The sequence below is a fragment of the Ochotona curzoniae genome, unplaced genomic scaffold (genome assembly GCF_017591425.1).
Source record: "Ochotona curzoniae isolate NIBS_2020 unplaced genomic scaffold, NIBS_Ocur_1.0 scaffold_3208, whole genome shotgun sequence".
NCBI lineage: Eukaryota > Metazoa > Chordata > Mammalia > Lagomorpha > Ochotonidae > Ochotona > Ochotona curzoniae.
The window spans coordinates 14,036,726-14,064,594 of NW_024467106.1; the positions used below are offsets into that span (position 1 = coordinate 14,036,726).

A 27,869-nucleotide genomic window follows, 5' to 3' on the forward strand; every position below is an offset into this window, starting at 1 on the left:
TCTGCATATGCAATGCACTTTGTTATATTCTGTCTTTTGTTCTTTAAGCATGAAGTAAAGAGAGAATAAATGAGAAAATCTGTCTGTTAGCTTTGGGGTAAAATAAAGAGTGATGCATATTTTGTTTTTAGGACTCAGTAGAGAATCAGAACTGACCAGCCCAAGGGCATGTGACCAAAAACCGATACCCCTGGTACACTGGCCCTTGCTGACCTTTAGAATGGTGCAATGTGTTCTTTGAGCTGCTGACTACTAGAAAATCAGGAAGATAGAAACAGTGCTAGTAATGCTGGTACTGGTTGACGACTGAAATCGAAGAAAACATTCCTAGTTATGAGTCTCAGGGCTACTCTCCCTTCCGCTCTAAGCTTATGAACATCGTGATCTCAGTACACATATATTCACATAGATACAGGGATTCAATAGAAGTTAGTAGGATTTCTATTTTAGATCTTCAGGCTGTTCAGGTATGGGCACTTTATAAATAAATATGTGCTAATATTGTCATTATTGCTGTTCTTAAATTTAATGGCACATGCAGGAAGCTGCAGATATGTACAGGATCTGAATTATAGTTACTTAGGGAACTTCTGCTACCTTGCCCTGCCTCAGCAAAACCCACTTTTCAGAAATAATTTGTGTTCCATCCATCCCTTCACAAGGAACTGACAGTCACTGGGCATGGGAGATGAATCATTGTTTTATAAAGCTACTAGCTCATACCAGTTCAATATATTATGGCTGTCCAGCCGTTGGTCTTGGAAAACGATCCAGATTTAGGGAATCTAAGGACTCTACTACTACTAGTAGTAATAATAAGTACAGCAGCTAACAGCTACTAAACACTCAATATGTAATGAGCAATCCTCGGGCAGATTTACAAGCATAGAGACATAAAGAAGTTAAATAACTTTCCCAGCGAAATGAACTAACAATTATCAACCCTTTCTTATTATCAGCCAATGTGCTAAAATTTTCTTGCTTAAATTCATGCAATCTTATGAAGTGGACATTTTAATGACTTCTGCTTTACAAGTGGCGATTCTGAGGTTAAGATCCGTTGTACCACCACCGTCTCAGCGTTGGTGCTTGATTTCAACCACGTGGCTCTCGAAGGGCTGTGTTCTAAGCTCTTCCTTTGTATTGACTTTCGAAGTTCATAATGTCAAAAATGTATGGTTCTGGGCGTCAAACTTAATTTTCCTGATTGTAGCATTCATGATTTGTCAAGCAAACTGCACATACCATTTCCTCTCAGCTGTTAACAGGTCTTAGGAATTCTTCAGTAAAACGACCAAAGCAGTTAACCAGACCCAATATGATATGTCTTCTACTAATCTTCTCATTTCTCTGACTATGACTTCTCCAGGATACTGCTCTGCCTGGGCTCCACTGCAAGCGACTTGCTCAGGGTCTGGAACACAGCATCTTCTGTGGATTCTTTTAATGCATGTAGGTTCATACTAAATGTAAAGTCCTCTAAGTACCCTGTGAGACATAAGGACTTTTCAGCCTTTCTCAGTTATCTCCTTAAGTAGGTTCTGGTATCTAATTTATGTGTGACCAATAACATCCAAATTAGCTTCATGAAACAACAAGTATTTATTATCTCATAGTTTCTGTAAGTTAGAAATCCAGGAACTCCATTACTGCTCCTCCAGCCCTAGAGTGTCTTACAAGACTGTCCAGAAGTTGCCAACCAGGGCTGCAGTCATCTCAAGATTTGACAAAGAAAGAATCTGCCTGTCAACTCATGTCCATCGTTATCTGCAAGACTCAGTTCCTTGATACTGATGAGTCAGAGGCCAACCTCAGATCCTTGTCATCCAGGCCTCTCTGTAAGGCAGTTCTCAAGCTTATTTGGAACCATAAAGAGAAAAGAGATAGAGAAAGTGTGAAGAAAATGGGAGTCAGTATTTCATATCCTAACAGCAAAGTTGGCATCCTACAGCTTACACTGTGTTCCATGAGATGGAGCAAGTCACTGGGGAATTGGCTTACCCAAGGACAGGGACATTAGAAGTGAAAGCCATTGGGAACCATCGAAAGACTACATGTCTCAGTAGCCCTACTGCCCATCTTTTCTCAAAACAAACTATTTTCTTTCAGTTCAAGTGACATGTGGTGGTTCTAGTCCATGTGTGGAAGAGTAACTTACGGCCAAGCTATCCAGGACACTCTATAGCTCCCTCCTGCATGGACATCTTTTGGTGCCCATAAATGATGCCTTTGCAGAATATACTGTCACCCTCTAGCCCAAGTGTCTCTCCTACTTTCCCCGCAGAGGTACATGTTGTAGATCTCATCCCTCATCGCAATGCCTTTGGATCCTAATATGATATGCCTGATGCCTTACCTTTTGGGATTAGGACATCCCCTACCAGCACCTAGTATAATAGCTGGCATTTAATAGATATTTCTCTCCCCAAAGCAAATAATGGACTGTGGTTTAGGTTTGCACAGAGCTCAGAGGGCTGATCTCAATGCACTGGACACATATAGGATCAACTCTGTCTCTCCTTGTGATGGACCATGAACTTTTTTGCTGGAAACTGCCCACACTGCTCTACTTGTTATGCCTGTCATCAGTGGAGAGGCAGAAGTCCTGATACAGAAAGAAATTGATTCTGTGTTGTGCAGTGAGCATTTGCAGGGTCTGTATTCAAGTTTAGCTTCCAGATTCAAAGAAGAGTTCTTTGCTTGGCCTTCAGGCAGCTCCTTGAAATTAAAACACAAGACAGGAAGTGGGTCTAGAATCCCTGTTAGGCTGTGGCCACTGTTATTCTCTCGGAGGTGATATATTTAAACCAGCAGGCTTGAAAGGCTTTTTGCTGAGAAAATGTCAGCTGAAGTGTGCGGTGCTCTCTGTGTAGAAACATGTTTGGGCAGAAATGTTTAACATTTTTTTTCTTTCTTGTCTTTTATTCTGTATGCCCTCTGCGAAGGGCTAAAGGCAAGCTGCTTGTGTCCAGATGGCTGCTTAAACACAATGAAGTGTGCTTTTCTTTAAATTGTAGTGGTTGCAAGTTACTTGTATGGACAACCCCCCCCCCAAAAAAAAATCTTCCCCAAGAGCTGAGGTTTGGCGTGTTGATTCTAATAAATTCCTTAGGTGTTTTGCAACTTAACACCTGAACCAGGAAATGCCAGTATGTGTTGTCCACTGCTGAGCCATAACATTTTGATTTGCCAGTGTGAAGGCTTGGATATTGGGCTAGAACGTTGGAACCTCCCTCCTCAAGCCAGGACTCCTTGTGGCTTCTTTGATCTGAAAGTGCCTTTCATGGTAAACAAGCCCAATAAGACCAGACAGGAATAAGGATGTCTCTGGGGTCAAGTACACTTGGCTTGAATTCCAATGCCTCTGTTCAACTTGGAACAAGTGTCTCTTCTCCCTGAGCTTCTTGATATTTGCCTCAAAGGGTTGTTTTAAGGAGCAAGTGAAACCATTCATTTCAGATGACCAGGCCCCATGGTGTGGTTCTGAATATGGAGAATATCTGCTTCCTTTACCATTCTGTTTGTTTGATGACTCCTGGCACTCCATCCAGGGAGCTACTCTGTGTGTTTTCTTGGTTCAAAATGCCCTCTCCTAATGTGGCCATACTCTAATCATGGCCATGGTCTACCTAACATGGTCTTCTTGACAAGTTGAAACCAAATGATCACTTACTATGTACGTAACTTGCAGCAGACTGGTCGTCCTCCTTTTCTCAGCTTAGTTTTTTGATCCATTAAAAGGGGTAAAGCAAAATATTAAAAAGAATTTTTTATTGCTGTTTTTATTGTCATTTTATGATGCAGTTCCATAGGCTCCTGGTATATCCCTTATCCCAGCCCCAATTCCACCCACCATCTAGTTCCTCTATATCATTACTAAACTATAGTCCTTCATACACAGTCATATGTCCATCATTGCAGGCATGGACAACGGCAGAGAGCCCAGCATTATATTATCAAGATGTAGTAAACAGTTTCATTGTAAGTCCATCTTTGCCTGGAAGTAGAAATGCATACTACATTGTATCCTCACATCTGGATATGTTAGTCTCTGTTTTGCAGTTACTATACATTCCCTCAAACGAAAAGTCATAATACAAAATCAAAAAAATAGAAGTAGAAATTTACAATGCCATGAAGTGAAACAACATGCTACTAGATATGACAGTCTCTATTACAAAGTTACTAAACATCCCCTTAAATGAAGAGCCACAAAACAAAATCAACATCAGGAAGAAAAAGAAATTAATAACACCATGAAGTTAAATAATATGCTACTAAATGACTAACATGTAGCTGAAGAAATGAAAATCAAGAACCTTCTTGCAGGAAATGATGCTACTCTGTGATCTATGAGTCACTGAATGATTTCACAGAAGAAAGTGTTTTGAAGAGATGAAACTAACAGAAAACAACAAAACCCATGCGATATAGTTTCTGCTGATTTTTGTTGGTGAAGTGTGTCTCTTCTAGGCAACAAATACATGAGTTTTGTTTTATAATCCAATCTACTAGTCTACAACGTTTCATTGAGCTTAAGCCATTTATTTTCAGGGTTAATATGTATGGATGGTACTTTGGCTCTGTCATTTTAGGAATGGGTTGTTTATTGGTTTAGTCTTCTGTTGTCATTTTACTGGGATGTTGTTCACATTTGCCTTTGGTATTGTTGGGCTGTATTCCTCTTCTCTGTCAAGAGAACATCTTGAAGTATCATTTGTAGGGCAGGTTTAGAAGAGGCAAATTCTTCTAACTTTTCTTTACTGTGGAAGAATTTTATTTCATTTTCAAAGACAAAGAAAGCTATGCTGGATATGTTATCCTAGGCCAATGGTTGTTTTCTTTTAGAATCTGGAATATTTCACTCCATTCTCTACTTGCCTATAGAGTTTTCTGTGAGAGATCTCCTGTGAGTTTAATTGGCATTCCTTTATATGTCAGTTAATTTTTTTCACATGCACTTTTAAGGATCTTTTCCTTATGTTCAGTTGAAGAGAGCTTGATGGTCATGTGTCTTGGTGAAGATCTCTTTTGCTCAAGCCTGTTGGGAGTTCTGTGCCCCTCCTGGATCTTGTTTCCTAATTCTTTCTCCAGATTAGGGAATTTTCCTTTATTATTTCATTAAATATATTTGTAAAACCAGCTTCTCTTTCAGCACCTTTTGGGACTCCCATAACTCTTATATTAGGCCTCTTAATAGTGTCTTTTTTTGGCCTGATCCGGCTCTGTTTCCAGCTTTTTGTTTGCTTCCACCTGAGGACAGGAAAGATGTTCTAATTCTGAGATTCTTTCTTCTGCTTGCTTCGTTCTATTTTGGAGACTCTCCACTGTACTTACTTTTAGTTTGCTCTACTGTGTTCTTAATTTCTGATATATCACCCTTGATTTGCTTTATTGCTGCTATTGCTTGTGTAAAATATTCCTTAAATTCTTTGAACTCGTGTGTGCTTCTCATTGTTGATCAGAAGCTTTAAAATGAGTTTTCTGATCTCGATGTCTTCCTCAGTTAACTCTGAGGTTGGCATAGGGTTTTGCTCCTTTTCAGGGGAGTTTTCAGTAATATTCATTGTGCCTTTGTCTCTTCTTTTGCTCTTGGTCATTGTGCTTCTGGTTATAAAATTCTCCTTGGGCCAGGTTTCTAAGTAGTGTTACCCACGGGTCTACAGTTTGATTTTACTTATTGCAGTTGGTATACAACTCTTTGCTTGCAGCCACTTGTGCCATAACCTCCAGCGAGTTCCAGGTTTGGATTTTTATGTTAGATTTCCACCATGATCTTCACAGCCCCAGCTCCTGGCTCACCAATCTCTACCTCCTGTGATATGGTGCTGAGACTGCACTGTTGTCTATGCAACCATTCTCCCATTTCTAGTTGGAGCAGGTCCCAGGATTAGGAAGACACCAGGTGTCCTATATAGCTAGGTTGTTGGTGGTGCTGATCTTGCCAGAACCTGTTGGACCTTAGGTCTGGGTGCCACATGGACCCATTTTGACCCGTACTATGCCACAGTCGGTATTATTTTCCTGTGGGACCATTGCAATGCACGGAACTCAGTGAGTTCTTGCAAGCTCAGCACATGCACAGTTCACTGTTGTCCCCTGCAGTCCTAAAGCTTTTGCCACAGTTTACAAAATGGTGCCTGATGTACCACTACTAGAGTTCTTGATCTGCTGGCCATCAGGTGTGAGGGCTACCCAGACCTGTTTTGGAAGGAACCTGTAGAATGCCACGTTGATGCAGTTCACTGTGTCAGAAGTGAGTTCACTGCCAGCTCATCATACGCTCAGTCCTTTCTCTTGCCTTTGCCCTCTTAGGCAAAATGGCGCCCAATTCGGCTCTATGGGGCTGACTGGACTGTGACATCCACCCTGTTTTCACACTGTCCATCTGTGATCTGCTGCTCTTTCTCTGCTCCTGATCAAATCAAACAGACCAGCAGGATGAGCAGTTCTTTGTCTGGGTTCACCTCCCAGGCTCCCAGTGAAAGTCCCTTCCTACCTGGTTGCTGGTGGAGGTCCAGCTGCTTTTGGAGTTCAGATCATCGTTCACTGAATGCTGCTGGAATATCAGTCACTGGCACATCACACCGTAGTGTCTGCTGCTTTCCCGTGTCTGTCAGTCTGCAGGTACCCCTCTTCTGTTGTTTGTCCTTTCCCATTTTCTGGAATGTGTCCTCTCTGCTTCATTCTGATTAAATGTTTCTCCATTTGTTTAAACGTGTCCTTACCCTATTCTGCCATCCTGATTCCTGCTTTTTAATTTTTAAACTTCCTTCAAAAGTTTAGCTGTAAACTTAGTAACTCCCTGGCCACATGGTCTTTCTCCCTTTTGGAACTATCATGAATTCATGCACATGATGCCTAAAACACAAAGGTTGGAGTTTATATCAATGATTTTAAATGCGATGATGATATTGATGGAGGCAGTGGTGGCCAATGGTGGTGGCAAAATCAGCTAATCTTTTAAGTAGCTTTTATGTAGTGTAAATTACCCTATTTTCTCTTTCTAGTTATTCTGTCAAATAATTGTTCCTCTCATTCAGATGAGGAAAATGGAAATTACTAGAAAATGACAGAACTTGGATTCAAACTTAAGTTTTTGTAAATGTATAGTCCGTGTTCTATTATCAGGCTCTGACATATACACATCTATTAAGGTCATTTTGGGGTAAGGTTTCGATATGGTTCACGCTGATTGCATGTTTGTGTTTGCAAGAATATACTAGTTAGGCCCTTCTAATCTCCAGTCTCTTACGAGATTCTGTTGCCAGTGCTGCAGGGTATTAGAGAAGAGTTGGGTACACTGTCTTTGTTTCAGGAGCTATTAGTTGGGGTAGGGAAAGGCAGCAACTATTCATAATGTGAAGTAAACAGTACTGTTGTCGGGGTTGGGACAAATGGGATCCGTCTCTGGCTATAGGAAACCTAACTTTGGTTTAGGCTAGAATTTTCTTTTCTTCTTCCTTCTCTCCTTTCCACTTCTAACCTTCACATGATGGATTTATCAACTGACTTAATTGACTCCTCGAGCTCTGCTTTTCCTGTATCCATGATTGTTTTCTTTGTGTAACCGTCAAATGACAGAATCTGTGTTTTGAACCAAAGAAGGTTAGTCAATCTTTTTTAAACGTCCAACCAAATGGCTGCATTAGCAGTAAGAAGTAGTCATGAGTTTATAGAACCCATGAAGACAGGGATTTATTCAATTGGTCATGTACAATAGAAGCTATTCATTGTTCATTGACAGAGTTCTTGCTTCCAGTGTCACCAGAGAAGGCAGACTATAGGAGCACTGGAGTTTTAAAATTCTGATGTGGAGTTGCATCTGAATTTTGCCTTTCAGTGCCACTCTTGCCTTGGGATAGATTCAGTTTCTTCATCTGCAAAATGAGGTGATAGCAAACCATTCTGATTGATCAAATAAACTAATATCTGTATTTTATCTGTACAAAATATTATAACTAATAACTACTTCCATCAAAAGCAGAAATCATTGTCTCGATCCTCCTCTTTCTCCTTCTTGTGCTGGTTCTCCTCACCGTCATCCCTAACACATTCTCTTTTGAACACATAAGCTCTAGTATGGACTCTTTTCAAGCACAGGTTGAATGATCACAGGGAGGACATTTAAGTAAAGTGTCTTCATTATGTAACAGGGTAAAAGGCTTTGTAGTACCTGTCGATCTGAAACCATGTGAATCAATTTAGAATAAATAATGCGTGGGATTGAAGCTAAGGGGAATATTGAGTTTCTGTGAGTTGAAACGGTAAAGGCAGACATCTGGGGGATGGGTATTACTCATGGCTTTGAAAAGCCTATCTATCTGGGACATTGTGGAAAAGTGAGGGAACACATGTTGCTATCCTCAAAATCTAATAAGAGACAATTCATGGACTATAATGTAAAGCTCAATTTCCCATTATTTCTAAGGAAGTATTGTCTTAGTATTAAGAGAAAGAGGTAAAGAGGAGGGAACACAGATATTTGAGATATTTCCCTATCTTCAGAAGGAGTTTGGCCAGTAGCCATCTTCATACAGGGGCAGGGCAAACCAAGAAGGCTTAGAAGGAAAACTGGATTAGCAGGTCAGTAGATCTTGACTTATTTTTCCATCTTTGTCCTTTACTATTTCTGAGACTGAGAAAGCCAATTAAATCCTTCAAATTTTTCTTTTGTTCCAATGTCAAATAAAGGCAGCATTACATAGCATTTAAGTGAGAATATAGAACAACAGATTATGAAAGTAAATGACACCAAATTAGGCCTAGCACATGTTAAATCCACACCAAACTTTGTTTTTCTCTTTTCACCAACCTTTGGTCAAAATCCAATGATATCTAGAAGCATGGAACATTGACATCTTTTTTTCTTTTGCAGTTTCTGATAGCAGAAGATATGGAAATGTGCTTTTCATGGGCAATGATTGGTCCAGATCTTTCTTGGTAGCCATGGAAACGTGTGGCTGCTCTGCTACTCTGGCCCTTAGTACTACTTGGTTCCTAACATTCCTCTGTCACTCTCCATTTCATCAGTGTTGTGGACTGAATGTTGTGATTCAGGTAGACAGCCTATAGTGTAAATTGGGCTAACATAGGGATCGGCCAACAGTAGTTCTTACCAAAAAAAAAATAATTGTTTTAGATTATTCAGTACAAGCTGGTGATCACCTGTAAGCCTCCGTTGTCATTTACTTCTGAGCCTTTCTAGAACTTTAACTCTTTTGAATGATCTTCTGTATGGCTTCTGATCTGAACTGCAATTTCATCTATTCACTACAGTATCCTTTTCTTTACCCAGTGCATGCCATCAGCCTGTTAAATGTGAGTAGAACAGTCTTTAACCTCCTGAACTTGCCTCTTGTATTTGCCTATTTTATCTCTTTGTATTTTTTCTGAGTATAAAACTTTATTTCGTTAATGCTTGGGAGTCGGAAGAGTACAGAACCTGCAGTCAGATAAATCTAACTATGAAACTTACTACTACTTCCAATAACTAGTCATGTATTGCTTTTCCTGTTATTAAATGGAAGTAGTAACCTCTGAAATTGCTTGACTATCGGGAAGTTTAAATGAAATAATATACAGACAGTCTGTAACCCAGTGTCTGGCATGGGGGCAACAGTTCATAGCTGGGATGTACTGAAATTAGATATTTACACAAACTTTATAAACTTTAGGTATATAAATGATTGAACTAACACACTGTTTCCTTATATTGTTTCACAGGCTGATGGTTCTGCAATATGTTAATACTTTGAAGAAACAGCAGGAATTATAATTTAAAGCAAGCCTTTTTAGAGACCTTAATACCAAGTATATTTTCTGGCATTTAAAGCTGGGATACAGATTGTCCCAGATTTTTTGAGCATGTAAAAATGTTTTATGAAAAAATGCTGCACTGACTTATTGCAGTACTTGAATATATTTGTGAAACAAATGGATCAAAAGTGAGAGGCTACACTTTCTAATCCTACCTTGCTAGCGAGACCTGGGTCAGGTTTGTGCTTAATATTATCATGCAATGACACTCCAAGTCAGGAATACTGGCTTCTCATCTCCTGTGGTATTTGAGCACGAGTTCAACATCAAGCGTTTGTTTCCCTATTTGTCAGTTGGGAATCAAAATAATGCTGATTGAATATGATTTTAAGGGTATTAATTAGATATGTGCAAATCATTTATAAATTTATAAAAACTAAAAATATATGGCACCTTCCATAGCATTTTCATCATCAACAGCAGTGTCACTATCTCCAACATCATCATCTTGAAGTTACCTTTGCATTTGCAATCACATCTTCTTGCAATGCCAATAGAGAGATTCTAAGTGTGATTCCGTTTGTAATCCTTTGCTGACTGGCACCAGTGTGTTTTATGAAAAGTGTGCCATTATCCAAGCCTGAGCTATAGAAAATCTCCTATACCTACAAAATTGCACCATGGAAAATAATAAAAAAAAATTTTAAGAAAAGAAATTAGTGGATGAATGTAAGGCAAAAATTTGGTAAAAATCATCTGTCATTTTTACGGTGTGACAAGCCCTGCTGGAGACATAATGAAGTTTAGATTGTAGACTGTTTTTGCCGAGTAAAACAAGGGATCAAAGTGAAAAAACAAAACAAAACAAAAGCCCTCTCCTTATTAATGAAATAAAACCAACTAAGGGCATCTTCCAGTGACATCACTGATAGTGATTTGGCCGCAAGTAGGACATGAAGGACATGTAATAGTTCTGGGGCAGAGAAAGGGGTCAAAGAGCCATTTAAATCACCAGTTGTCATCCTTCTGACTTCCTGCTTATTACGTGGGATAATGTCTTTGAAGATGGTGCTGAAAGATCTGCATCAGGTGTGACAATGAGTTCATCATGAATCTACAGAGTCATCACAGATTGACCGGGCAAGCTGAGGTTTGTAAGTCACTCAGCAGGTAGGGCTTTGCTTCCATCCTGCTAACTGCGTCCAGAAGTTGATACAGATATTACCGGTGATAATGCTTACCCGCTTGGAGTCTGGTGAATATTTAATTAAACATTAAATGATAGTGTTTACCAGCTTGGAGTTTGAAGTTAAGTGTTTTTCTCTATCAGTCCTATCAGTCTGATTTGCCTTACAGGCAAAAATGTCATTGATGTTGGTAGTAGTGAAGGTGATGAGTTGCTGAAGTAGAAGAGGAAGACATTTTTAACTTGTAAAGCCACTTCAGAAAAGCATTAGTGTTTAACAACTTTTGCTTTGCATTGAAAGCTATTCTGAAATAAAATGGTTAAAAATGTAAGTGCCATGTAAAGATATAAAAAAGAAAATACTTACGAAGTATGATAAAGATACTCAAAATATGACTTTAGAGAAATAAAGTTAGAAATGTTTGGGTTGGAGGAAAGACAGGGAAAGGCATCCTAGCTGCAACCTGTAATTAACTAAATACTGAAGTAGAAGTTTTAAAGGCATTCTATTTAACATAGACAGCAAAAGTTGGCCCGTAGAGTAAGATTCTAGAACTCTTTCAACGTTAAATTAGCTGAAAATGGAATTGCCACTTTATAAACATCGCTTTTGCTGTTTGGGGAAGTAAACAAACAAGAGCTGATTGAATATTTGCATCATTCTTCTAAAGCATCAACCTATAAAGGGTGAGAGATTGGGGAATTTTTATATCACTCAAACGATATTATGGATCTGACAGTGTCAGGGTCAGAGCATCGAGAGACTAGTTCTTGGCTGAGATGGAGAAGGAAAGGCAGAGAATGATTCAGTAAGGTAAACAAGATGACAGAAACGTTGTCTCACGTTGAGCTATATTGAAGTAGTGTGTTGAAAACTCTGACATAACAGAGAGGTTGAGGATATGGGACCATCCACCCTAGAGTTTCTGAGAAAACCCCAGTCTCAAATACTCTTTACTTCTGCCTCCAGCATGACACTTGTACTTGTCAGACACTGTGTCCCAATTTTTAGTTTCCAGAAATATAGCAGAGAAGCACAGAGCTACCAGTGCACAGGTGCAGCAGAAATCCCATGAGGTGCTCAGGGAGGTTAATGAGGCACTTCAACAGTCGTAAGTGGTCATTGAGACCTGCAGGTGTGTTGGTCGCCTCAACAGGTGCATTTTGTATAACCTCTGACCGGGCAAAAGGCAGCCCTTGCCAGAGAAAGTGAGTATTTCTGACTGGGGGCAGGAGAGGAGGAAGAACAGCACTTTTTCAATACTGATATCTCTAGGTAGAAAAGGAAACATTTAAGCATCCATTTGTTTAGTCATTCAGTAGATGTTTATTGAAAATCCACTATTTTCAGCCATTCTTAAATACATTAAATAATAGATATCCACAAAATGTAAGGTCTGACATATGAAAGATACAAAATAAAGAGCTATTTATTAAATGGTTTAATCTCAGATAGACATGAATCTCAGAGGAGTAGGTCATTTACAGGGGCTTGCAGATGAGTGTTGAAGTCAGGATTCCAATATAGGTCAAAATGTCTAGGCAGTGAGGTTTTGAAGTAGTGAGGGGGAAAAGAGAAATCCTGAGAACTTAAAGAGCCCTACGTATGTGTTACATACAGTGTTCAGTGCTGTCATTATCATGTCCCGTTTAATCCAGACGGATAGTCTATCGGTTAGGTACTGTCATTACCATTTTTAAAAGTTAGAAAATTGAGGCTTTGAGAGCTTTGGTACCTTGTCCAATGTTAGGCAGGAGTTTGCATTTAGATCTGTAATTCTAGTATCAAAGCCTAGCTATTTTTAATGTTCTGGGTTTTTAGATTTATGTCCTTCACCCTAACCTCATACGCTATTGAAAGAAATGACTTCTTGGGCTCTTGGCCCCTGGAAACATTAGGATGAAGGAGTAATGGGAGCAAAGGTACTTGAAGTATTCTACAAACCGTGGTCTTATGTGGCTAGATCTGTTTTCTTCTTTTTGCGATCGATTCAATTCTAAATTTAACTTAATTTTTATTTTCATTTCTCAACTTGGCATTTCTAAACCAGGAATCAATAAAACCCCAAATTATAGGCAGTGTGTGGATCACCAATGATGACTTATTTCCATTTAAATTTCTCAAGCAATGCATTTTATGCTACCACTAGAGGGGTTGAGCGGTTGGAAGAGGAGGAGAAATCAAAGGAAAATTAGGTTATCAACATGCTCACATCCCAGTAGTCAATCTGCTTTGGTGGAATCCTACTCCCACAGCACAGCTTGTTCCACTGCAAATTAGGGGGGGAGGATTATAAATCTAATCGTGAACTATAATGGTGACCGTCTGATGATCCTCGGGCTATGATCTGGAACTGTTACTTATTGATAATTATGTATGCTACGTCATTTTGTCTTCACATAAGCTCTGGAAAAAAGGTGTCTGCTCCAACTTTGTCTTAGGAGAATTGTATCAGTGAGCAAGTGTCACATACAGATTTTGGGGTTAAGCAAGGGTTTTTAAACATACTTATGTTTTTCTCACGTGAGTATAGTGAAATGGGATGAAGTGGGACATAGTAAGAAGTGGGGAAAGAATGAGCTATGATTTGTTCTAATCTACTCTATGATCCATACAAATTAGTAAAATGAGCAGTGGCAATTCACGTAATTGCTCTGTATTTCTGTTCCCTGTAAAATGCACCTTTAGCAAAAGTTTGCTCTGATCATGAAATGAGGAAATCCCCCACCATTAAAATGCAAGTACAAGGGCATTGGTGGTTTTACTAATTGGCATTGGTTGCGTGCCTAGAAAGGTGTCCAGGTGGAACTAGTTTCAATAAAATGATTCATCGATTGGGTAAGTGCTAAGCACTGTGCGTGGGTCGTGGTGAGTTGAAGCCCCTTTCTTGTCTTCTCCTATGTACTATAATGCAATACAGAGCCTGTGTGTGGACAGGGTGTCTGTTATGGGATGGGTGTTTTTGCCTCACTGCTGTCTGTACCGTTTACTCAGAGTTAAGTACTGTTGACCAAATCTCTAGAACGGGAACTCTTAAAAAGGCACCTTTGAGTCACACTGCGAAGTTGCAACTGGCTTCTGTTGTCATGGTAACTCACCAAACTCCAGTGGTTACTCTGTAGGCATCTGGCCTTAGCTCAGGTTGGACCAGCCTGCTTTCCTCCTGCTTAACTGCAGACAACAACTGTGGTGATTTAGGCATTTTCTCAGTAACTCACTGCCCAAGGATACTGTTCATTCTGATTCTCTCTCCCACTTCTCATATCCCTCCCTTCACTATCTAATCTTTTTGCCTTCTGTTTCTGTGAAAAAAAATTCAATTCCTAATATGTTCTGATAATATATTGGATAAAGAGGAAAATAAGTCCTGGTTTCTGACTTCAGTGATAAGACAAGCACCTTTATCTGGTTTAAAAATTATCATTTACCTAGGATCTGTTATGACGCAGAGACTGTGCTAGGCATTTGACATTTTCTGTCTCATTCAATTCTTACAACGCTCTTGAAGAATCATTTTATTATTGTTTTCTAGTGGAGAATATGGAGAGTCAATAAGCTAATATGACAACACCCTCTGTGTTCACTCTTGAAAAGACATTGGACACCACAAATATTTAAATGACACCTTGGGAGACAATTAGTCCAGCACCCTCTCTCTACAAGACTTGTTTCAGCTTCCTGAGTGTTTTTTTTTAAGTTTTCATTTTTAATTACTTTAATAGATTCTATTTGAATTATACAAGAGAGTTTTTGTTTAGTTGGTTAGTTGGTTGGTTGGCTGGGTTTTTTGTGCTGGCTTCCTCCTCTCATGTTCTTCACCCCAGAACAGACTTCATGGAATATAGAGTAGAAACTTGATGATTGTTAAGGTGAGCATAGTGGATGTTAAATGATATGTTGATTGTTTGAGAATGAGACCTATGCATGGCACCAATCCATAGCCCATATCCTGTCCAGTAGAAAACGCTATTATCTTGTTCATGCCATTTAGTAACTGAAATACTTATATTATCAAAATTTAAGACAGATCCTTGTAATATTCATGTAAGAGATATAATTTGTTCGTTTCTACCCTGTAATCATTTTTAGGATTTAGGTATTTTCTGAATTTCCTGAATTCAGAGCTATCTTTTTAATTTACTTTTTAATTTAATATTCATTCTACAGCGGCAACAAGTATATGTATAGTTACTAGAAGAAATCATACATTGTCATGAGTTAAAAATAGATAAGAATCCTGTTCTGAAATTAAGCAATGTCTGTCTCCCAGGATGTGAGCTTGGCAAGAGATACAAAGATGATGAAGGTGGCTGACTTGGGCATTCAAGTAGGGATCAGCGGATTAGAATGCTTTTTCCTTTCTCTTCTCCATCTCCCTCAGTCTGTATGTCTCCCTCCCCTTCCTTTTCTCATAAGATAGATAGATAGGTGGATAGATGGATAGATAGATAGATAGATGGATAGATAGATAGATAGATAGATAGATAGATAGATAGATAGATAGATAGATTTGATTGAGAAGTATTTAGGTAGTAATGGGAGGACAAAGAAACAGAATTCTACCCAAAACAAACAACACCTATAGTAATGTTGACAAGAGGGAGGTTGCCATCTGTGCTATCTGAGGAGTCCAAGCCACATAGCACCTAGACCAGGTAGAAAAGTTGTACAGAAGGTAAGATTGTGGGAAGTTTTCATGCTAATGTGAATGGATCACATGCTATGAACAGAGGATGTAAAACAGGTGAAAGCTTCATCAGGAAGTGAAGTGGACAGATAGCACAACCTTATCCCACTAGCAAACAGATGGTCAAAGAAATGGGAGAAAAAAAGGTGAAATGTTAGATGATTAGGATATGTAAGACTACATCACTGTTTAAATGCTGTAAAGGAGGAAGACAAAAGATTGAAAAGATGACATCAGGCTTTCTAGCCAGTGAAAATGGTAGTGTTTTCCATAAGTTGAGGAATTCAGGAACAGAAGGCAACTTTTAGAAGATAATTGTGCCTATTTTCTTATGTTCTATGTGCTCACAGAATGGCCTCAGAAAGATGTCCAAGCAGTCAAGAAACAGGGATTTACTATTTAGTATCAAAGCTGGGAGGTACCGTTCTGGCTGCAATAACCAAAGCCTTCAAAGTAGAGATGAAAATTGAAGCCTAAGTAATAAGAAACAAAGGTAGGGTTAGGGCAGATTTCATAGAATTTTGTTGTTAGTGGCCTGATATACTCCCAGCCATGTAAATGCAATCTCTTTATTCCATCACATGCATACATTTGCCTTTTAGTTTCTTAGGCAAAACCTGCTTCTTGCCCTCTAGCATCTATTCCAGGTCTTTAACAATTTGTCTTTAAATTTAGTTAGCTGTGGTTAGTTAGAATGAAAACTTTTCTAATTGTATCATATTCTGCATGTATCTCACACTGTAGGTGCTCAATAAATGCTTGTTAAATTTGTTTTACCTAATCAGCTTCTAACTACCAATAGAACTCTTCTAGATGGTGTATTTTACATATGCGTGGATGCATTGTTATATAACCAGCACAACTATCTTGGGAACTGTCTTTTTAATCATCATCATCGCACAGCTAAGGGAACTAAACTTGCAGAATGGAGCAAGTCACACAGCCCATGAAGACTGAAGCCCAAATCTGAGTCCCGAGTCATCTAATTCCAAACCCATTATCATTCCAGGAGGTCCCACTGAATTTAATAGCACACTGTCTTCTTATGTGCTTTTAAGATTTGCTGTCATTTATAATGTTTAACAAGCAAACCAACCAAACTGGGAGGGGAAGAGAATGCATCATTTCATGTTTAGAAGGCTTATTGCTCTTACCTTTACCAAAAGAAATAAATGCCCATTTGACAGAGTTATATCATGACACAAAAAACAGCCAGTGAAGTCACAAGTATAGAGTTGGAGATCATGGCCTTTTTTTTTTTTAATCTTTCAGATTTCTATTAGGGAAATAAAAAGACTCTTGAAATCCATATCCTGCTCCCCATTTACTCATGGTGTGGAATTATTTTTCTGTGTGTATGTTTATGTCACTAGGTCTGCTGAAAAGCCCAGTGAACAAGACGGCCTTGACATTGATTGCTGTGAGCTCGTGCATCCTCGCCATGGTGTGTGGCAGCCAGATGTCCTGTCCCCTCACTGTGAAGGTGACTCTGCATGTGCCTGAGCACTTCATTGCAGACGGTAAGTGCCAAGCATCATCGACACCCTGGACCACTTGGCACCTTGCACTCCAGCTGCTCCAATATCCCTATGCATATGGATTAAACTCTCTCTCTCTGTGTATATATATATCTATATAGATATATATATATGGAATATATACATACATTAGATATATAGATATATAGATATATGGAATATAGATATATATGGAATTTTACATATATTATGGAACTTCAAAAGCTTCATTGAAAAAAGGAATTAAAAGGTAAATTCACTCTGGTATAAAATTCTTGAAGCCTATACATAGGTTTTTTTTAAATACATATTTCCATTTGTTTTCTGAAGACCTGTAATTTATTGTATGAACCAAATTTTTCAGAAGAGATCTTTATCATTTTGACTCCTGATTTAGTTAATTAAAACTTTATTCTATGTGCAAGGAGATTTGTTAAATAAAAGATGGCTTAAAATATGAGTGCAGAAAAATTGAGCTGCTTCACTTACTGGTTGTGGATCCCATTCCAATCTGAAATAACCCCCAAAGGGGTAATTGATAATTAAAAACATGTGACAGAGAAGCATGTATGAGACTTGACAGTTCCTACTTATCCTAAAGAATGTTCACATTGCATTTCCTGTAAATGTACTTCATAAGTATCTTATATTCCACCATTTTCTCTTCACCCAATTAAATTGAATTAATGAGACACGGGAGTCACCATAGTCGTTAGCAGAGTGTGGTCCAAGGAAATGATTTAGGTGCTTCGTATCTATTGCTAAAGTGCCCTACAACCAAGTAGTTCCAGGTTGTTCACTCCAGGAGAATATATTGGTGCCTCTCTCCCTCAAACCTTCTCTTCTAGCATAAATACAACATATCATAAATAGTTCAGCAGAGTTTTTGTTTCACTCTGTTTAAATGTTTGCAGTGGTATTTCAGAAAGTTCATAGAAAATAGGAAATAAAAACAATTTAATTTTGGTCCTAAGAGTCTTCAAAAGGTTCCTAAGAATCTTCAAAAAGCTCACAAACATGCAGATGGTGTTAAAAAACTATGCACAGATTTTAGACATTTTGTGACCCAATAAATTTACCTTTTAATTCCATTGTTCATATTTTAAAAAATACTCTCATAAACTATTTTTAATTATTATTTTATTTTTTTATAATCTTTACATATTTGATTAGGGCACAAAGGGCCAAGGACTATGGAAAAGTGGGTATGACCATTGCTTCCATATTTCCCCTTTTTTTTTTTTTTTTGCTGTATCTGGGGTAAGGAGGAAGATAAAAGGAGAAGCTCAACTCAGCCTTCCACCCATCCCAGGGTCCCCTATGTGGGGCATGCTCCGAGGGCATTGCTCAAGTGGTTTTGATAGTTCAACAGTTCAGAATTACTGCCCATTTCGCCATTGCAAGCACAATGTAATCTCTCCAGAATCCACTGGCTGACATAGTCCACCTTAGAGTCTCCGTTTGCCCAGATTTTCACTACTAACACATGGCTGGGGTGGTTGATCGATCTGTTCTGCTCTCTGTACTCTAGTTCAAACATAAGTGTATGCCTGTGAAACCATCATCGTATACAATGCCATAAAAAGAACTATCAACTCTAAACATTCTCTCTTCATCTTTTTTTCTGATGAAGTTTATTTTTTTAAAGATTTATTTTTATTATGTTTTTATTGGAAAGGTGGATATACAGAGAGGAGAGACAGAGAGGAAGATCTTCCGTCCGATGATTCACTCCCCAAGTGAGCCTAACGGTCGATGCTATGCTGATCCGAAGCCAGGAGCCTCTTCTGGGTCTCCCACGGGGGTGCAGGGTCCCAAAGCTTTGGGTCGTCCTCAACTGCTTTCCCGGGCCACAGGCTGGGAGCTGGAAGGGAAGCGGGGCTGCCAGGATAGCACCGGTGCCCATATGGGATCCGGGGCGTGCAAGGCGAGGACCTTAACCACTTGCGCCACCGCGCCAGGCCCCTCTGATGAAGTTTATATAGCAGTCTGCCCAGATGAAGTCATGGAACATTCCCATTACATCAGAAAGTTCCCTTTTTGCTCCTGCAGCCCTCTAATTCATATTCTTTCTATATGACCATATTTTTGGTCTCTTGCAGCATATACAATCATCATTTAAAAGTGATTTATTTGAAAATCAGAGTGATTGGGGAAGGGAGGAACATCTTTGGTCACCTGGCCACAATGGCTGGGTCTGGGGCAGGCCAGAGCCTACAGCCAAGAACTGTGTCCTGCTCAGGGGCTAAGGGACTTGAGCCATCCTCTGTCTTTCTACTAGGGCATGTTAGCAAGAACTGGGTTGGAATCAGTCCAGCAGAAAAATAGCTGGTATCCTAATATGAAATGCCTGTGCTGCAAATGATAGCTGATCACAGGATTATTATCAAGTTAAATTATATGCACACTCATATACATACATATATATATACATAGATTAAATTACATACATTTGTAATGTATAAATTAAATTATATGCATACATACATGTAGATAGATACATAGTAGGTAGAAGTATTGAATCTTTTATGTTCTTACCCTCTGTCATTATTATCTCAAGTAATGCAATTTTGTCTCTAATTTTAAGGTTATCATATTCAGGGTGCAACCCCATGTTTTCAACATGTCATACCTAAGCACAATGAGCTTCCCCCACTTTCTCTGATACACCCTGATGTCTTTTAATGCATCTTGAAACTTCATGGCATTGAGTGAACTCCTTCTGATTTTTCACTTGGACTGTGAATACGTTTGGTATTTCTGATTTCTTACACATTAATGTTCATAACTGAATATGAATTTTTGATTCATCTTTATAAAATCATATGCACATAAGAAAGTTTAAGATGTGAGAGAGCGCAGGGATGACAAAGGGGAAGACAGAATTTGTATAAGTTGCGGAAAAGTAGGATTGCAGAGATGGGGCTGGAGGAAATTCTAGAACCCACGTATGACTGGACAATGAGGAGAGGAGAGTGGAAACAATGAGCTGTAAGCTGGAAAAGCTAATGTGGCAAGTTCTGACAAACACAGAAGACATTCCCCAGTTCTTTCACCAGTCGTTATTCTTTAACTGTAGAATATTGGGTCTGAGAGATACTCAATTTCTCCACTTTTATTTCCACTTTTAAATACTTACTTTCAAACATGCAGAAATGAAGGTCCTGAGAGATAAATTTGTAAAATATCTTGGGGGTTTCTTGACCAGCAGGCCACCGTGATGGCCAAGAGGATGAGGCGAGCGGTGTTCCTCAGCAGCAAGAAGCAGCAGACAGTCTGATCAAGCATGTCCATTTACTGTAGAGCAAGCACAAACTTATACGGAATAAGAAAAGGGGAAGGCAGAAGGGCATTTCCCGAAAGTCCTCCCACCCAGCAAGGACACTGTAATTGTCTAGAAGGCATGTCTATCCCTCTTGACCCTCCAATCATGTAGTCACATATGGTTGGCAGGTAGGCTCTGAGTCATATAAGCTGGTAGGTAACAGGGACTTCTCAGAGTTGCTTATCAAGGAAGTCCCAGCACAGCTCATCCAAGGACAGAGAAGAGAAACTGGGGTGCAGCCTACTGCTCTCACTTGTACAGCCAGGGATTGGTAGGTCAGATTGAGGTCTCATTGTTCCAAGACTACTGCCAGGGGTTCCCCTGGGGACACGGTGTGCATGCCCTTATGACCTCCCACACAGGCCAGGCAGGCAGACACCCAGGGACAATCTCCCACACACAAAAAAAATGTTTCTTGTGATTGGAAGCAAAGTCTTTAAATATTACAAACATAATGTCAAATACTCATTCCTGTGTCTGCCACGTCTCTATCCAATTGAGCGACTTTCTCATTCTGAATCTTGGTCTCTACTTTTGTAAAATGAGGATAATAGTACTGCTTATCTCCTTAGGGAATTGTGTGCACTTCTGCTTTTCCATGTTTGTCTGTAGCTGAAAAGCAAAGGATAATGCAAGAAACTTGGGTGAGTAGATCCAGATGTGTAAATTAAAGGATACCCCTTTTCAAGCATCCTTATTCTGACCTCTACGCCCATTTAAAATATTAGAACTGCCCATGGTCTCATCTATTTCTACCTCTGTAATGAAATCTCTACTGCAGGAGGCTTTAGGAGTTGTGTCTTTTGGGAGAATTATTTTATCCCTGGTGACAAGCCCAGTGCTGGTCCATGATGAATGCTTAATAAATATGTATGGAGTGAATGAAAGTTGCCTGATTTAAAGTATAATCGTCAACAATTCTGTGATATTCTTCCAATAGATTTCTCAGCACAAAGGGCAAGCTAAGTCAAATAAAACCAAGCAGTTAATGGACAGAGAGCACAGATTTTATAAAATACACCCAGGATTTCTTTCAATTAGTTATTGTAAGACATGCAGAATTGAGGATGACCATCAGAAAGCATGAAGTTCTTATACTCATGGGTCCAAACGGCAGGACACATAGTATGCAAACCAAACCATGCCACCATGCAAAGCTAGATAGAGAAGCACCAGAAATTACTGGGAGGGCAAAGCGGCAAATAGAAAGTATGGCCAGGGCCAGCACTGTGGTATATGGACAAAGCTGCACCAGCATTCCATATAGCTGGTGATTTGTGTCATGGCTGCTCCACTTCTGATCCAGCTCCTAACTGATATTGAGAAAGTAGAGAAGGTGGCCAAAGTTCTTCAGCTTCTGCTGAAGCCCTATTATCCTCAATAGGAGACCTGGAGGAGCCTCCTGACTCCTGGCTTGGAACCAGTTCAATTTTTATTGTTGAAACCATTTGGGGAGTGAACCAGTGGGTGAACGCTTGCTCGCTCTCTCTTTCTCTCTCTCATGCTGTGTACCATTGCCTTTCAGGTAAGTAAGTTACTCTGGAAAAAGTCATTTATTTTTAAAAAGCATGGCCAAAAAAAAAAAGACGGCCAAGAACCTGTGTTCTAGTCATTTCAGGAAGGAGTGGAAGATGAAAGGTAAGGAGAGTGAGGAAGACTTAGGAAAGAAGTTAATGATTGTATAATTGGGATAATTTTATCAGACCTGGGGCTAGAAAGTAGCTACATGGTTGCCTGTTTTCTGGCTCAAAGGTGATTTTAGAGGAGAGAAATACTGCCTCCTCCTGTGTTTGAACTAGAGATGCTGATTGCAGTATGAGCTCTGGATAGGTATTGATTTGCATTTCAACAGTAATCTCCAGGGAAAGTCTTTTGGTATTTCTGTAAGTTGACTAGCTCTCCAAGGAAACTTGTCATCAGTCAAGAAAACTGAAAAGTCAGTTCTTCAAGAATACAAACTATGTGTGGTTAATACATAAATTGGGAATAACCATGGTGTGTCCAAGTCCAGGAGATGTGATTTACCAGGCATTGTAGAAAGCGTTGGGAAGGTTTCAGTAGTAGTATTCCAGTCTTCAGACAGGATTGATTGCCCTTCTGTTACATGATATTGTTTTTAATTAAAAAGATTTGAGTTCAAATATTAATTTCATTGCTTAGTTAACTCCTAAGCCTCCTTTTTCTTATTTGTAAAGAGGGGATAATTTTGAGAATACTGAAAGGAAATATTCAATATTGTACATAAGAGGCCTAAGAGACTTTCTGAAACATTGTGACTACCCAGTAAATGGTAACTCTTACAATTTTTGTATTAAAATATTCCATAGAGTAAGTGACTTCAAAAGCTGGACCATGACAGAGCAAAAATCAAAGCAGAAATCTGGATAGGTGGGTGTTATGCTACCCTCTATATGGAAGTGACTTTCCCACTTGACATTAACACCTGAAGATCGTCAGCCTTCTAGAGATCAACAGGAATCCGAGCGCAGCCAATATTTGCAGTTGGACATGCTCACCTTCCACAGCATGATTTCAGCACTTCCTGTGATAAAAGATCCAATATGACCTGCTTATCTGTTATTCCCAACCAGTTCCCAGAGTGATCATTTTTATCTATCTAATAAAGAGAGAGGAACTGGAACCTACAGAGGAGTAGAATCCCATCCTTTGTGAGGATATAAAGGAACCCAATGAATAATAATTTTTATAGATTGGACTGGTATATTGGACTCTTTTTTCCCAGAGAATGAATGTGTTAGATAGAGGACAAGAAAAAAAAATGATAGTGGCATCTGTTTTGCTGAAACTTGTCATCAGTACTTATGAATTGCTGTGGTCTAACACAAATATAAATACAAGACATGTGGAAGGTATATAAGTCCGTGGCATGATGCTTATCTATAGGCCTCTAAGACACTGCCTGTTTTTGAGAAAACAATTGAAAAAAATCATGAAGCGCCATCTCAGGATGAGAATAGACTTTGTCAAATAGGAATGATTCCATTAGAAACCAGGCCTCCCAAACATGATAGTCATGGCATTTCTCTTACTTTCTTTCCACCTTCCCTGAGCTGCAAGCTATCAAGATGCTGCATTTTCTCAGTAGAGAGCGCTCTGTTAATCTTTTATGCTGAGTTGTCCATGGTGCTGAAGTATTACTGGGGGCTGAATAAGTTCCTCCTCAGGAAGAAAATGGATTCTGCCCTTGTGTTACTGCATGCTTATGTTCAGTGCTTACTGCCCATTGTATAGTAAGGGTCAACATGACTTAGCCCTCGTCCAGAGCCCAGCTGGCAAGAGCAATACACACTGAGACAGTCCCAATCCAATTCCTTGGCAAATCCCATACCTTCTTTTGTTGATTTCTTCAAGGCGTTTTACCTTGTTGTACCCACATGGAAGAGATGATACTGAATCTAGTGTTGGTGAGCAGAAGAATTAATCAGACTCTCTGAGGGTGGAGCCAAGAGTGTAGATCCTAGGTATTAGTATTACTATATTAATTCTAGATAATTATTTACCAGAATTTTGGCAGCTGTATCCATTTTCTTCCATCTAAATCTATGATCTCTCCTTGAGATCCCTTGGGATGTAAGTAATAAGCTTTGACTTTATCAGTGCACTGCTGACGGAATTGCCTCTACTGATGACCCATAGCATTGAGTACAATGTAAATGGTCTACCATTTTTCTAACATATTGGTTTTTCAGCATATTAGGCCCGTTCCCAGAGATTTGTGCATAATCAGAATTGTTATGCAGCATTATTGATAAATGGTTATTGGTTAACATTAAAGTGTCTTAGCTGAGATGATAATTCATGGTGCTGAAGTATTAAAGGAGGATAAAGACCTGAGATTTCCAGTATCTGTATGTATCTTGCCAATATAGCAAGACAGTGGAAGAGATCACTTATCAACCTAGATTCAAAGGATGCATTAGTTCCACTCCAGAATTCAATGGATACTGGATGTAGAGCTCTCTGTTCTGTTCTGGGTATTGTTATACATTGGAAATATTTTAAGTATTTGGCAATGAAGATGATGCAAAAAATAGTACTGATGAAGTTAAACAACATTCTACAAAATTACCAATGCATTGCTAAAATGATGAAAAAGAAAATAAAAAGTGCATGACCCATGTGGCACTGAAGAAATGACAGTAAAAACAAGAGCATTACCCAGGAGGTGTACCAAAAGCTGTGTCGGAAGGGACACTTACAGCTTCAGGTGCTTACAAGCATTCAAAAGTCTCTTATGGGTGATCAATTAATGAATCACAAGGATTTATTGAAAAAGGTACGAATGACTAGGAATAGCAAAGGTAAAATTCGCAGCAAAAATAATTAGGTTTGGCAGTAAAAAAAACCCTGCATATTGAAAGAAGAAAGAACCATTCCCTAAGAAGATGAACAAAACAACCCCTCAGCCATATTAGCAATGAACATCATGAGGGTACAATCACTTAAAATTAGAGATGAAAGAGAAATGGTTACAACGTTTTGCTCTCTATGTGGGTTATAACACTGTTGGCATGGGCAATAGTAGGGAATGTAATTTTTTGTTGTCTAGGTATGTTTAGAAGTTTCATTGGGAGTCTACCTTCATTCAGTTTTTCTTCCTGTTGTGGACTGTGTTTTTGGCTCTGTTATAAAGGGGGTGTACAATAGAAGGGTAGTGGAGACTGACATGTCCAGATGTGAAGACATGGTGCATTATGTTTCTTTGCATCCAGACCAAAGACAGACTGTCAGTGAAACTGTTGAAAATGTCCTGGTAATAGGAGGTTGGACTCTCTGACATTTTCCACACCTACAACTTTGGGAAATAGTTTAATAGTAGAATGATGGACCATTCATTGTGATACTAGAAGGACCATTCATTGTGATACTAGAGGGGAAATCAATAGGATGAGGGGAGAACTTTGGGATGGGTATGGGGAATCCCAGAGCCTATGAAACTGTATCATTAAATAATAATTTAAAATATTATAAATGCCCTGTTTCCTTAATGGAAGCAGAGAATCATTCCTCCTTTTGCCTCTCTCTCTTTCTCACAAGTATTTATTTATTTCAGAGTGAGAATTACAGAGAAAGAGTTACAAGCAGACACTTTCCATTCTACTGGTTCACAGGCTAACTGGCTGTAGCAACCAGAAATGGACCAGGGTGAAGCCAGGAGCTTTATCCTGGTGCTCCATGTGGGTACAAGGGCCCAAGAACTTGGATCATCTTTCACTTCTTTCCCAGGTGCATTCTAGCAGGGAACTGGGCCAGAAGTGGAGCAATTGGAACCAGAATAGGTGCTCATATGTCATGCCAATGCTATGCCACAGTGCCAGTCTTGAGAATCACTTTGTAAGGAGTTGAAAGCACCCTGACAATGAGTCTAACATTATTGAGCATGTTATATATATATACATAACATTACATAAAGTACTTTGCATAGACTTTTTTCTTTCAATTCTTTCCTCACAACAAAACTTTGGTACAGACATTGTGATCCTTACTTTTTATACTTGAAGTTGGGTTAACAGATGTTAGGTGATTTGGCCAGGTTAACACTCAAAGGTGAAGTCACACAAAAGCCTAAATAAATCTACCTAAATTCTGAATCCAAAGCCCTGTCATACTCTAATATTTCAAGTAATGATTCTGATCTTAGAAAGAGGAGGTAGGCTGGTCTTGGCATGGCCCAGGAAGGAAAACCAGAGTTCTTTGGGGATGGGAAAAATAAAGCTTTGGTCAAGAAACATCTTCATCTGCTATCGACTTTATGCCAGTTACTTTAACTTTCCAGGCTTGAGTTTCATTATCTGTAAATTGGAGGTAGTAGCAGTACTTACTACATAGAGTTATTGTGAAGAATAAATGAAATAATGCTCATAAAGGTTTTTAGCACAGCACCTTAGACCCAGTAATGGCTCAATAAGTCATATGAATGCTAGTAGTTGTGATAATTTTTCCATAACATTGGAAGGGGGTCATGGCAAGGTAATGACTTCCTCATCATAGAATCTCCTAGGAATAGATGACCATACCTTTGTAAAGCTGTAGCAGGTAAAAATGGGTGCATTTATTTTCATTGTATGATACTTTTACTTGAAACCATTTTATCAAAATGTGAGTTTTCAGTTCACTTTATTTTTTAGGACCTTCAGAAATGGTTATTATTTACTATTGCATTGCTGATGTCATCCCTGATAGAAATAGTCTAAAACTATGGATGAAACTCAGGGAAATCTCTTGATTACTTAGCTAAACACACACGCACGCACACACAGGCATGCGCACACACACACACACACACACACACACACACACACAATTATGTGTTTGTATTGATGGAACTGTTGCATAAAAATATCTGTTCCAAAAATGTTTCTTTCTTCAGATAAAAATTAATGTTAACATCATGTTTTAGGCTGAATTAAGGTAGTATTTCTGTCTTCACTCCTTGCTCCAGGTGAGCTGTTTTGGGCCTGAAGATTTCTTCCAAGCCTATGAAATCATCAAGCACAAACACCCATACCTTAGGATGGCCTAGTTAATTAATATGCCACACATGTGAACTGTTTTTAAACACCAAATTGTCTAGAATGAATCTTGTCTACATTTATTTGCTTCCACCTCTACTTCATGCCTTTCAGCCCAGGAGAGTGAGCTAATGTGTAGCTTTGTGCCTGTAATGAGAAATGAGGTTGATAATTGCTTTTAAAGCTAGTTTGCAGTGATTTGAATACATAGGAGGAGTGTTTTCAGTTTTTGGAAAGGAAAATTATACCACCCTGAAAGTGGCTGCTCAAACACATACTATGATGTAATTTATTCAAAAAAGAGTAGTCCTTTGAATCTCTTGCTCCCTGGACTCTTTTGTTAAAAGATTTATTTATTTATTATTGGAAAGTCAGATGTACAGAGAAGAGGAAAAACAGAGAGGAATATCTTCTGTCTGCTGATTCACTCTCCATGTGGCCACAATAGCCGGAGCTGAGACAATCCGAAGCCAGGAGCCAGGAGTCTCTTCTGAGTCTCTCACATGGGTGCAGGGTGCCAATGTCCTGGGCCATCCTCCACTGCTTTCCCAAGCCACAAGCAGGGTGCTGAATGGGAAGTGGGGCCACCAGGATTAGAACAGGTGCCCATATGAGATCCTGGTGTGTGCAAGGCATGGACTAGCTGCTAGGCTACTGCGCTGGTCAATTCTACTCTTTCTTAAGACTTTAATTTACTCCTTTCAGAAAATCTTCCTTAGTGCATCCCCTAGGGAAAACTATTCATATCCTCTTCTTTCTGCAAAGTTACCTACAACTGTGTATTTACCTTTGTAAATGCACCTTCTCCACATCCTCTGCTGCCACCTCTGGTCTCAGGGTACACATCTAATTCTCTTTTTG

General features: G+C 39.2%; 1 protein-coding gene across 1 annotated transcript in view; it reads left to right on the plus strand.

The window, feature by feature from the left end:
* ASTN2 (astrotactin 2) overlaps positions 1-27,869 on the plus strand; it is a 936,573-nt gene that overhangs the window by 340,340 nt on the left and 568,364 nt on the right. The window contains exon 6 of the mRNA XM_040963108.1: positions 17,007-17,153. Coding sequence (XP_040819042.1) covers positions 17,007-17,153 — 147 coding nt within the window. The remainder of the gene's footprint in view (positions 1-17,006; positions 17,154-27,869) is intronic.